We start from the raw sequence: 13,038 nt of genomic DNA, 5'->3' as shown, positions 1-13,038 counted from the left end.
TGCTCTCCAACTTAATACTTTCCAACAAGTATTTTAAAGTCTTGGGATAAAAGTACAAACGCAGCCTCTTGCTGAATGACAGTCCTGTAAATGCAAAGAAGCTTTGCTGCGCTTTTGTGAATGAAAACGGGAGCATCAGAGAAAGGTAGATAGATGGAGAGGACAAGCAGCTATCGATGTGAAAAGCTATGACGTTATCTTTGTAAGACAGACAGCTTTAAATCCCATCGGCGCCGTCTCTCCATGATGCATTCTCTGAATGGGGTTAAGTGCTGATGAATTATGTACAGAGATTAGTAATAATATGCAAGGCAGATTATACCAGCAGATTCTTCTATGAATGATCGCAGTTTGTTAATTATATATTGGTGTCGTCACACAGAGATAAAGACTGTAAAAGATCAAAAATCACAATATTATAGCTCGTACTGAATAACTCTTCAGAGATTAATTTAATAACAACCAAGAGTATTGTCATCATCGTGAACCAGACGGTCAATCCCAACGCTCCCCCAGCTCTTGATGATGATGCGTACTGATGAACTATGTATGGAGATTAGCGGTGATATGAAAGACAGATAATACCGGCAGATTCCCCTACGAAATCTCTATGTTTGTTAATTCCCTCTCCCCCATTTCGCCGGAGTAAATATTTAGCTCAAATAACAATCATTCCCTGCGAGATCGATCTAATCTGTGTAATCCTGAGCAAACGGTAAAAGTCAAGAAGGACTAGCGGAGCTCTCCCTGTCAAGGCCGTCCTGGTGAGTCAGCGGCACAGAGTGAGCTGCATTGTTTTGAAGGGTTCGACCGATGATCAGGAACTTTCTCACCTTTGCTGTCCATCCCTGTTGTTTAGTCTAATTTGCCCCGATATGAACTCTCTGACTGTGCTGTAATGTAATAAACATGGACATATAGTATGTGCATATGCTCTGACAAAAACAATCTTAATAGCCTTCAACATTACCACGATTGTCTGTTTTTGACAAGGAAACCTTTAGTAAGAAAGGTATCTTATTTACTTTCTGGTTTTTGGCATTTTGCTTTATTAGACAGGACAGTAGAGAGAGAGACAGGAAAGGCAGGGAAGAGAGAGAGTATGACATGCAGCAAAGGGCCTCTGCGGAACTTGAGGCCATGTGGTAAGGTTAACCCAGACACATTGTACACGTTATGTGAGATACTGGAGTACCCCTAAAGGTATGTATACTACTTTTATTTTTTATTTGCCATTCACTTTTCTGTATCTTACAAAAATGCTGTACTTTTTTTTAACAGTAGCCTATCTTTCATTTACAGGATTAAGGCATTGAAGCACCCTCATAGCACCCTCATAGCATCCCTTGTTGTTCCCTTGTAGCACCTCTAAGTGCCCTCGTAGCACCCTCATAGCTCCCTCGTAGCGCCCCTGTAGTGCCCTTTTAGGTCCAATGTAGCTTCCTTGGAGTGCCCTATTAATGTCCTTGTAGGTCCAGGATCATTAAAGTTGCATCTAATCTACTGTAATGTAATCTATACAGCTTAGTAATTCTCTACCTCCACATTAGCCATATCATGGTTCTGTTTCCACTGTGTAAACTGTCTGACTCTACTGTGATGAATGCCATGGTGACGTAGTGATTCTGTCAATCTTACCTGTAAACCAGCGAGTCATCTTGGCTCCCGTTGTACTGTATCTGGAACATCCTAATGCCTGGAATATTCCTCTGGAAGTTGAACTTGATCAGTGCTGTTGACGAGGTGGCCTCAGCCGTCACCACCCTCTTATCCACTCCGCCCTTCACATCACCTGTCACATTGCTCCCGTTGGCTCCGCCTCGGGTTGATGTGGAAATGTCTGATGATCCTGGGTCTGGCTCCTGGATGTTGTTGGTGTTGTTGGAAATGTGCGGGAGTTTTATAATAACCAGGTCTACTGTCTGGTGGGCTTCACCAGCAGGGTTCGAGGAGATGCAGGTGAAGGAGCCAGTGTCTTTCACAGTACTGATGAGGATGTCCAGAGTCCCATTGGTGTAGACCAATGTTCTGGAGGAGTTTGATACCAGTTTACCCTCAGGAGAGATCCAGTGGATGGCTGGCTCTGGGTCACCTCTTGCCTTACACCTTTAGGGCGAGAAAACCAGTAGAGGGGAACACATTAGAGACAAGACAGCTGTACAGTAAAAGCAGAGAAGGGCGGTTTCTGGATTCCCCCCACCTTTCCTCTTAAACGAAATCTAAACATTATCTACTGTGTCGACAGAGCACATTAATTTAAGTTAGAATATGCTTGACAGTGCAGCCTTACAGGAGAATTTTGTCGAACAAAATATAATTACCAGTACCTACTGGGAAAAAGAAGTAGGCACAAAGAAAGAAGAAAAGCTGTCAGGGAATAATAGCCTAGCATTTTTACAGTGACAAAAAGTATTTTAGTTTTTTTAATATTTATTAAAAACTTACATATAGTATGTATATGTGTTGTTTTGGTCTATGAAACTTTAGATTAATAATAACTTTAGCCACAATTCATGATTATTTTTATTATCAATGAAAATACTGGTCTACAGAATGTCAGAAAATAACAACAAATTGGCATTATAAGTTCTATTTCATCATTAAAGGATTTATTTTCAAATGTCTCATTTCACCCGACCAACAGTCCCCAAACTTAACACCAAACATATTCAGTTTGCTCTCAAGGAAGGCAAAGCAAACCAACAAATATTCATATTAAAGCAGCCTGAGCTAGAATTAGTTTTTCCATTTTTGCTTAAAAAAATGAATTAAATGAGTTCCAGATTATTAAAAAAGTTGCCAATTCATTTTCTGTCAGCTGACCTAATGGACTACTAAACTAGTAGTTCAGCTTTAAATAAGTTATTATGTAGGTACAATAAACCAAGGAACTAAATGTGTGACTTATTCACAAATGTTAATGAGGAGCCAGACTTTTAGGCTTTTTGACAACAAGACATGGATTGTGCAAAAAGGTACTTGCGTCATGTAAGTTAAATACTGAGGAACTGAAGAAAAAAGGGACCTATTCATATTCGTGGATGTCTTCCAATGACCTTTTGTCTGGGTGCACGAATGAATTGAAATGGGTGCAATAATAAGCTACTTTTAAGTCATCAAAATTATAAGCAATCAAAAATAAGCAGTACAAGTGTCATTAGGGTCATTGTGACCATTCTCATTTTCTGTAATTACTGTGAAGTGCTGTGAAAAAGAATTCCGAGGGAAGTGTAGTAGTTCTTAAGGGGACTATGGTGCAGGGTTACACTACACACATTCTCTAAACATGGTTGACAATGTCTATAGTAGTGAACTAAAGTGAGCTCCAAATTATGTAAAGTTTAGGCTATTGTGGAAGTGAACAAATTAAAAACATCTTGCATTTCAATGTATCCAGTGATGAATTGGTAAAATAAACACTGGGTAAACCAAAATATTAAAAATAATTATTATCCACACCTAACCATGTGCCACTACATTTTCCTGGCTTTTTGCAGTTTAATGCAATAAAATGGATGCTGCAAAATATGAGAAATGTTAGGTGCGTTGACCCTCTGATGAGCTCTACTTATACCTCATAGATAAGAGAATAATAGCATCTCAGTGATTTCCTTTGCCACCGTTTTTTCAATTTCATCATAATTCCATATTCGAAAATATAACATCTATCATGATTGGAAGCGTGTGACCAATATATATGCAAATGAAGTAATCATCATCTCTTCGACCTGTTGTTGTCTTGATTTACTTTGGCCCTCCTTAAAATTTTAGTGTGATGTCCCTGTCTTGTGCTTCATTGAACAGAGGGGCATTTCATGTATTCTTCAGTAGCTTGTTAACATAATGCTAACAAAACTACAGGAATTAAACCGGACAGGGTGTAGGTCTGTGTTATAAAATAATGAGGACATTTTGTTTGAGTTTTACTGATTGCATGTGTACTATTTTTATGTATCTCTGTTCAAAACGGATACAGATACCTGAGTGCAACTCTCTGCCCTTCAAGCACCCTCATCTCATGGGAGTATCTGGTGATGAGTGGAGGCTCGCAGAGAAACTCCTCTTCAGGGATGGACCAGAAGTATCGGCCAGAGAGGTGTTGGGGTGAAGCGCAAGTCTCCAGGTCGTCCTCTCTGTTCAGCCTTCGCAGCCACAGTAACTCACAGTTACAATGGAGAGGGTTCCCACCAAATGACAGCGCAAACGAAGTAGAGGTCATGATCCCTGACGTGGCCAGGACCTGGAAGTGTGACACAATGATTACATTTTAAGAAAAACTTTATAAGTCAAGCAACATTTTATTTTCCAGTAAAACCCTGCTTTGTTCAGTTGGAGCTGTATAATTCAACTGGGGCAGTTGATTTTTCCCATGAAGAGATAGAGAAAGTGTAGTGAAAAAAATATATTTCACCTTCTTCCCAGCACTGGATGAGTAATTGTATAAATCAGCAGGCCCATAACATTAGGACACAAATATATGTTTAGGATAATGCCAATAGCAAGCAAAAAAGCAATCACCAGAAAATGGCTGAAGACAGAGTTGGTCCATTCACTAAGTTGAAGACTGGATCGATGTTGTTCATTGTATATGATGGAGAAGTTCACTTACTATTCCAGGACAAATTCAATAGAATCTGGGAAAACTTGATTAAATATATAACGCCAATTATGTCAGATTTTGTCATAATAATAGAAAATGTAAACCAGACAACCCCATGGTTCATCGGTAAAGAGTTTGAAATGTTGTTGTAGTTTGAATTGTACCACTGTAAATGAACTATTAATGTGAATGTTAAAAAAAATTTATGAGGAGACGTGAAAAGACACTCATTAAATCTCCAACAGTGACTTGCAACATTGCGACTCAAAACACTGCAGTTTGAATTCAGTTCCTCTGCAAACAAAATAATCCTAAACTGGAATACATGATTGTATTTAGTTTAGTTTTAGGCACTTTTCCAAGGTTGGGTTTAAAAGGACCAGTGTGCAGGATTGTGTGGCATCTAGCGGTGAAATTGCACATTGCAACTAACTGAATACCACCGATGTCTGTATTTGACAACCTGGGAATGGAACGTGTAGGAGAAACAAAAGTGGCTGCAAAACTCACAAAAAATGCATTATTTTCCATTTCTGCCAATAGATCCTCCTAAATGTTACACACTGGAGCTTTAGTGTGGTGGGAATAAAAGCTCAGAAAATTACCTGTGCTCGTTGAAAAAGTGGGTCTGGTGGCAGCTTTTGGAGTTTATTAGAGGTGACGTCCAGCCGGTTCAGCTTCTGTAGCAGGGAAAAGGTCCCCTCTGGAATGAAGTCCAACATGTTGTGGTCTAAACTCAACGTATGGAGGCTAATCATTTTCTGCAGGAATGACAGAGAAAAATGTTGTTATTCTTTTGGCCTTCATATAGATGTTTTCTGACGTATGTGAGGAGGTTAGGAATGTATAACCTAAAGGAATTCAAAAATTGTTTTAATAGTTCTTTAGTCTTTAAAATTCTGGTTATTGTCACTATCCTTTCAGTCTCTTCCTTCAGTCCTTGATGTACAGTGGTGATAGAAATGATGAAGCTGATGTTGTAAATGTAAAGTTGAACTGAAAACAATGTAGCATGTGGTTAATCATTATAGAAAACACAAACCTAAAACCTTACAAAGCACTTATTTATCAAACTATAACTACGTAGTCAACTACTTGTTAGAGACCCTGACATTTGTAATACATACAAATTGCATGTTGGCTAACAAAGAGCAGTAGTAAAATTGTAACTGTTAGCACTGAAAATGCTTTGAAAGGAGAAAATTCTTCTTCAGTGGGAAGTGAGCTTAATTCATAGTCCACACACTCATACTTACCCTAACCCTAACCCTAACCCTAACCCAAAAGCCCTTAGGATCTCTTTATTTTAATTTCAAATAAATGGCCAAAAATGTTTTATGGCCATTTTATTGCGCTTGGGAATGGCTTCTTTTAAGGGCCTCCAGCCAAATAGGTTTGACAGGTTGCTGCAGTTTAAATAGATCCTGACCTGGATGGCCTCCCAAGGAATAGAGTCCAGGTTATTGTAACTGAGGTCGAGTTCTTCCAGCGCCAGCAAGTCATTGAATGCTCCCTGGTGGATCAGCACCAGCTGGTTGTTGTTTAGAATGAGGTGGTGAAGCTTTGACATCCCGCTGAATGTATCGTTGCCTATCCTCGTCAGTCGGTTACTGCAGATAAGACAAAAAGAGAGAAACTGATTACAACACCTCACATTTATCAAGAGGATTTCATGCAATACAGACTGGAAGGCAACTCATGAAAATTGGGCCAGTAGATTTTCTGTTATCTTGCTGACAGACAAACAGCACTGAAAACATAACCCCCTTGGCGGAGGTAATTATACAACAAACACATACCAGTCTACAGCTGTGTGCAAATCCATACCTGTTGAGGTGTAGAGCTCTGAGGTTTTCCAGATCGGCAAAGGCATGAGGTGTGATGTAGGAGATGGTGTTTCTGGATAAGGTTAGGTCCACCAACCGTGTCATGTTTGCGAAATCTTTCCTCTTTACACTGTGGACACATAAGTTAAATTAGACAAGAGACAGACATATATCATCTATGAAACGTCCTCCAGCACAACTGTAGATCTGACCAACACCAACAATTCAAAAAGGAACTCTGATTAAGTGAAGCTGTCAGTCATTCTACTGATAAAAATGAATTTCTAAATATTAGAGTAGTCCATTAAAAGGTGAATATTTGTCAGTCTTTCAGTAGAACTGGAGCAGATATTTTATGGGAAAACTCTTTAAATATGTAAAAGCAAAATGTAAAAAATAACTGAATTCATATATGGTATTCCTTTTATCCTGTGCAGCTCATTCAATATTTGTGATCGTGAACAACTCTCTCCACAGGCTACAAAGCAGAGAACCAAGGCTCTAAAGTGCAGTGCCATCAGGAGTCAGCCTTGAGCTGCTCCATTGACTATGAACTGACTATGACTTACTCTGGGGCCTCGAAGAATGTGCTTTTTTTAACACCTAAATTAGTTTTATTTCATTCTACTGCCAGCGGATAATGTGCTCGAATCACCATAAAAAGCACCCCGGGTGATGCCAGTCTGTCCAAAAATTCAGCGACTTCATTCTCGCCAGAGAAGCTCCAGGCTGATGACGCCTGATGACGTCATCAGTGTCTCTGTTTCCAGCTTTCAGGAGTCTTTCCCAGGATTAGTATACTTTGTTGTTAAAGTGCGAACACAGTACTGTATAGGTGGCTGTTAATAATTAAATGTCAGTAAATGTTAGTAGTAGTAATTTAATAAAGACACATTGTATATCACAATGAATTTATCTTCCAATGAACACATTTTGAGAAGACCAGAAGCAAACACCACTACGTTTGTGGATATAGTCACTATTTCAGGAAGTTGTAGCAGTTTTAGTGCTGGTAGTAACAGTAATAGTACTTGCAGTATATCGTAGATAGTATCAAACATTTTTCTGCCCTCACAGTCTCACTAGTAACAGTAGTTTTAATTTAACTGTGTCACTAATTGTAACAACAGCACTCAAAACAGAGGGAACTCTAGTAGTAGCGGCATATGTGTTAGCAGGTGGTGAGACCAAAAATAGCTCTGCGTTTAAAAGGTCTGCTCATGTAAGACAACCAACCAGGAGGCAAATGATATATCAGATAGATCTGTGATTAGTGGTCCTGCTTTAATTTTGACACAATGAAACAATCAAATTTGACCTCTAAGAGTGAGTTTGTTTTTTTTAAATGATAAAACATGGACGATTTCTACTAGCTAGAAGTCCTGAGGGAAGCTAACAAGTATCTGGTACAACAATGAAATTCAAAAAAAATTCCCAACTGGTGTTCCTTAGGGGTTTACGTTTTGTAACGTTATGTCATTTGTTACCTTTCCATCGAGGCAAACTGTTAAGTATCAGGTGGCTACTTAATACATTGACTCCAAAACACTCCAAAGGGGATAACACAATGACAGAGAATATTGTGAGGTATAGCAGAGGGTAAAAATATATTGTTTATGTTACAAAATGATCCACCAGGAAAGTGCCACGTGTTTGATTGACCACTGCGCTGTGTTGCCGGATGTGTTCCAGCAAAAGTTGAGCCTGGTTCTACTTTTTTGCCAGATGACCCTGGGGTAACCCCAACTATGTCCAATCAGCAGTCTCATTGAAATGAATGAGGCTGTGGTTTCACAAAGTTTGTTCTCTAAGTTGTACTAGTAAGGGAGAAGGTCTGCAGTATTTATCCTATAAAGTAGGCTACTAGTTTCTCTTAGTGGTATCACTGATGTGAACATTACCTTGTGACAAAGTTGTCAGCCAGCCGCAGCTCCACTGTATGCCTGTCAATGTTCGGCGGTACAAACAGTAGACCTTTCTTGGCACAGAGGGTTGCCAGGTTGGGTGACAGGATCTGACATACACAGCGCTTCGGGCAGATCTGTGCCCGCACTGCCATGGCAACTGCCAGCATCACACACAGCAACAGCCTCTCCATGGTTACCACCCCACCTGGACACGACGCCTGAAAAATGAGACAGACAGGGACAAAGCGAGAGAGAAATGGAGACTTTAATGAGATTGGACTTTTTTTCCAATAGGAGTTGAGCATATATTGTATAATGCATACTGGGAATAAATAATATAAAAGACAAACAAAGGCATTTCTTCACCTAGTCAAATTATTGGGAATTATCGCCAATTTGAATATATTTCCAGTGTTTCTGCAAAGTATTCTATTCTCCAGTATTCAAACCAAAGAAAAACCTGTGTGCCTCACACTGCTCCACAGTGTTCACTCTATTCAATGTCATTTTCTCATGCTACGCTGGACTAATAGACTACTTATCACCCACTGCACTTCCTTTTATATCAACTAAACTGTATGGCACTTTGAATGCAGAGAGCTATATGGAAAGTTAAGTGTATATATTGAAGGGAGCGTGATAAGTGCAGTATGGAGAAGGAGGACTTGCACTCTACCAGGGCCTGGTGTTAGTGTATCGTGTTATTATGCATCAAGAATCACTAAGTGTACATCAATGAATGACCCCTGAACATGCATTGGAGTGACTCCGATTCTGATAAAGCTAAAATCTTAATGACCAGACGTGACTAGATGAACCCAAAGGCAGCTGAATCACCACCAACTTTTAGGCATCGCTAATCAAACCAGAGGAGATGTTTATTAGAGTCATTTATAGCTCAGCGGCGTTGCCATGCATGTACATGCATGCACTCACACACACGTACTCAGTCATCATTAGTAAGCAGCAGTGCTTGTACTTAATTATGAAAGTTTAGAGAGAGAGAGCCAGAGCAGGGCGAGGCTGGGAGAGAGAAAATGCTCATTAATGACAACCTTGATTGGGGTTTGAAGGACATGGGAGAATCAGGATTAAAGGGATCACAGTGCAAACACAGACACGCACACTCTCTAGCTCTCACACACACACAAGCATGCACACATACATACAGATTAATATACATACACACACACAACACAGGCTGGGTGAGGGTGAAACTGCAGGTGAGGTTGTTCTCACACTATATTATATTAAAAAAGTGATGAAAAGAATTTTTTCAGTAAAGTGCAGTGTACTGCAGTATTTCTTCAGCCAGATACTAATGATTATAACTAACTGGCTTTATTAACTGTAACAAATCATTTCATCAGTTAAGAGAGAGAGAGTGTGTGTGTGTGTGTGTGTGTGTGTGTGTGTGTGTGTGTGTGTGTGTGTGTGAATAAATGATAGAGGAGAATACAATACTATACCAATTAAAGCTGGTTGTTCTAATGACTGTGTACATGTTTATCGTTTATGTAATGAATTGATTCAGCTGTGTAATAAAATGACAAGTCGCACTAACAAATGGCTTTTAAAGAGGAACAGATCTCATCAGAGAGCTGTGATCCCCACTCACTAAGAAGCACACAGTTAAGGTGTTAAAATCAAAAAGCTTTCCTGTTCAATTTTGCCTCCATCTGCGGTGTGAATTCATTACTGTGTCGTCTCTGCACTTCCCAGACAAGGCCTGTCAGTTAAACTGTGTGGCCTGGACTCACGGCTGTCACTGCTCATGCTTAACCTGCATTTTTCTTATTTATTCCGAAATCATAAATCTGGCTACATCCTGTTTGCCAGACGTGTTTGCAGGAGAAGAGATGCCAGGATTCAGGTGTGCATAAAATTACTTTATGAACTGATTATGGGTGGAATCATCAAAATCATTTATCAAAGAGAGTAATTATTCAGATATTTAACACATTTATTTAACTTGTCACCTTGATTCTGCCCACATTGTGATCCTATCTCAGTATAGAAATGAGTTAAGTGGGGCTGGTAGACTTGTCACCAGACATGGGTGTGTCCCAAGTCAAGTAAAACACCATTATTTTTTACATCACATGTTGCTTTAGCATTTGCTTGCTTATGCTAGCAGGAAAAGGTGGAGGTCACACTGCATGGATTGCATTTAGACCTGGCTGAGATCAGATCACTCATTACAGTGTGTTCTGTGTGATTTTACACTTTGCATTAAGGTGTGATTTTACACTTTGCAGACACAGCCTGCATGTTAATGCGTTTTGTAAACGGGGTCTTAGAGCCACCAATTAATACACATTTGGTGTGTAAATGACAGCAGAATAGTCTGTGTGTAATGGACTACATAAATAAACTACAAAGGTCATGTTAATTGTAGAGAAGAAACATGTTAGCAACTGTAACGGTGTGGATCACTGATTTGTTTTAAATAGAGTTGGACAACAATGGAGGTCTATGGCAATAATAACCTACTGTATAGTTAGTTTTGCTCTTTAAATTGGATTTGTTTAGATAAGAACATCACCATACTTAACCTTCTATTCTAGTCCTGAAACTGCACACCAGTAAACCTGATCTGGAGAAATACAGTAGCTGTTATAGTTTTAATGCTGTGATGACTCATCTTTGCAATGTACAACCTTGGAACCCATTGGCTATCGCCTGACGATTATTTAGCCTTGGACTGTTTACATGCAGGCAGCCAAAGCCCGCTCATACCTGATTGGTCAGTACTACCAGGATTACAAATGGAAACCAGAATGCTTCTGGTGCCAGAATCTTGGTCCCTTGTCTACGGATGTGAAGTAGTGATGGGATGTCATCTTTGTATCAGTTTCAGAAACCGACACTTTTCCTGTTGCTATCTGAATGGAGTCGGTGTGATAAAACTCCACGGCCGGTTGATATAAGCACTACATATTCATATTATATCAAATTACTACCCAGGACTAGGAAGCCATTCACCCTTTCTCTAGTCTAGTTGTGTGGTCCTCTCTCTATATATCTCTTTCATTGCTCAGTGTAATTACTGAGCTGAAATCTGCCACAATGTCAGAGGTCATACACTCTCTGTTTTTCTTTCCCTCTCTATTTGAGTGCAGAGAAAGAAGAGCAGAAGGACAGAGCGGCAGCTAAATAGAGCGCCGGATGACTCATATGCACAGGCGCTAGACAGAGAGAGAAATAGAGATAGAGAGAGAGAGAGAGAGAGAGACCGAGAAAGCTCATGACCCTTGTGACACGAAAGCAGATATCAGCTCATTAATTACACTGAGAAATGACTGTAATGAGAGCGAATGAGTGAGAGAGACAGAGAAATGGAAAGGAAACGAGGGAGAATTATCAGTGAGGGAGAGGAAGAAAGAGAGATCAGAGAGCGAGCTAATTAAAATGAGTGCTGAGCTGTGAAAGGAAAAGGGGGAGAGGGACGAATTTCATTTAGCGAGGAGAGACGAGGTACGATAGATGATGCCGGTGTCGCGCTGTCACACTTATACGTGACACACAAACCATATAGAACACTCACTATACGGGAAAGGACGCATATGCTACTCACTTGTCGTACACGCATATGGAAAAGCAGATTACAACAGAATGGCGCTCGATTTCACACAATGCCCTCTCCATAAACACACACATGAGATACTGACTCGGCGTAGCTTGAGGTGACATGTAGGACCACTGGGATCAAATGGAATGGTGAATTAACCAAAGGGATTATGGGTAAGGAAGACAAATTAAGCTCTGTTTGTAGTGGTGTGTAAAATACGATTCTGTTTAACACACGCGTGCAGCCTGCTTTATCCACTTCTTTGAAAGCCTTCCACACTGACACCCCAGTTCCCCAGGTCTTCCATAAAGCCAGTTTCACCCCTGGCTTGCTAACTGATGAACAACCGGCTTCCCGGACAGCTCGAATGGATTCTCCCCACGCTCCATATACTGAAACTGATCTTAGGCGGCATTTAAATCTCACAGGGATAACCAATGGAACGACTTGGCAGTTAAAAGCGACGGCTTGGAAGTACTCACACATTCAAACTCTTTTGAAGCTGCCAAGAAGCCATGATTGAAGATTTCTGTAGACTTTTGTTGTTCCTGATCAGCTTTTTCACACTTAATGCACAACCAATTAGGCAGTGATACGTTTGAGGTCATATGGTTGATCGCAAAACCATACATTGCAGTATTTCATAAGAAATCCAGAATGTTTTTTGTGTTCAAATCCCCATTTTCAATCCGAAAGCAAAAGTAAACAGTGGTGTAGGGATTTTAATTCTAAATCTGTTTGGGTTGTTGTTCAGTTATTAGCTTAGCTGTGGTTTAAGATTTAAGACGGGTTTAAACCTCATATAATCTTGTAAACCCCACTGCAGTGTCCACAGACGCTGAGGGTAGAACTGCACCTTTTCTTTAGTGTAAACCCAGTTGCTGTGTCTAGTAGAAATCACCTATATGCCACTAGAGTTAATTGTATCTGAGGTTTAAGGTAATAAACTTCACTATCAGATTTCTACAGCTAAGATTAGTTCTTCAATTTCTTTCATATATGGTTTTATGAATTCAATTATGAATCACATTTAAAAGGTGTCCGATATACCTTAACTAAGCTTTTTAGAGACAAAATGTAATAGTATATATCGTTTACGCTTGTACTTGACGAGCAATCAAGACTAACTTCTGT

The 13,038-nt window shown here is 39.8% G+C and overlaps 1 protein-coding gene across 6 annotated transcripts in view; it reads right to left on the bottom strand.

Annotated features, from left to right (window-relative positions):
- The window catches only part of lrfn5a (leucine rich repeat and fibronectin type III domain containing 5a), a 110,989-nt gene that overhangs the window by 18,051 nt on the left and 79,900 nt on the right, over positions 1-13,038 (bottom strand). For all 6 annotated transcript variants that reach the window (XM_051389972.1, XM_051389987.1, XM_051389996.1 and 3 more), the window contains 6 exons: positions 8,328-8,551; positions 6,428-6,556; positions 6,030-6,210; positions 5,206-5,361; positions 3,981-4,240; positions 1,639-2,106 (listed from right to left, as the gene is read on the bottom strand). In XM_051389972.1, the coding sequence (XP_051245932.1) occupies positions 1,639-2,106; positions 3,981-4,240; positions 5,206-5,361; positions 6,030-6,210; positions 6,428-6,556; positions 8,328-8,524 (1,391 nt within the window). In that variant the 5' untranslated portion in view covers positions 8,525-8,551. The remainder of the gene's footprint in view (positions 1-1,638; positions 2,107-3,980; positions 4,241-5,205; positions 5,362-6,029; positions 6,211-6,427; positions 6,557-8,327; positions 8,552-13,038) is intronic.

Source organism: Dicentrarchus labrax, unplaced genomic scaffold (assembly GCF_905237075.1).
Source record: "Dicentrarchus labrax unplaced genomic scaffold, dlabrax2021, whole genome shotgun sequence".
NCBI lineage: Eukaryota > Metazoa > Chordata > Actinopteri > Moronidae > Dicentrarchus > Dicentrarchus labrax.
The sequence above is the reverse complement of the archived record's forward strand: the minus strand, read 5'-3'. Positions and strand labels throughout refer to the sequence as shown.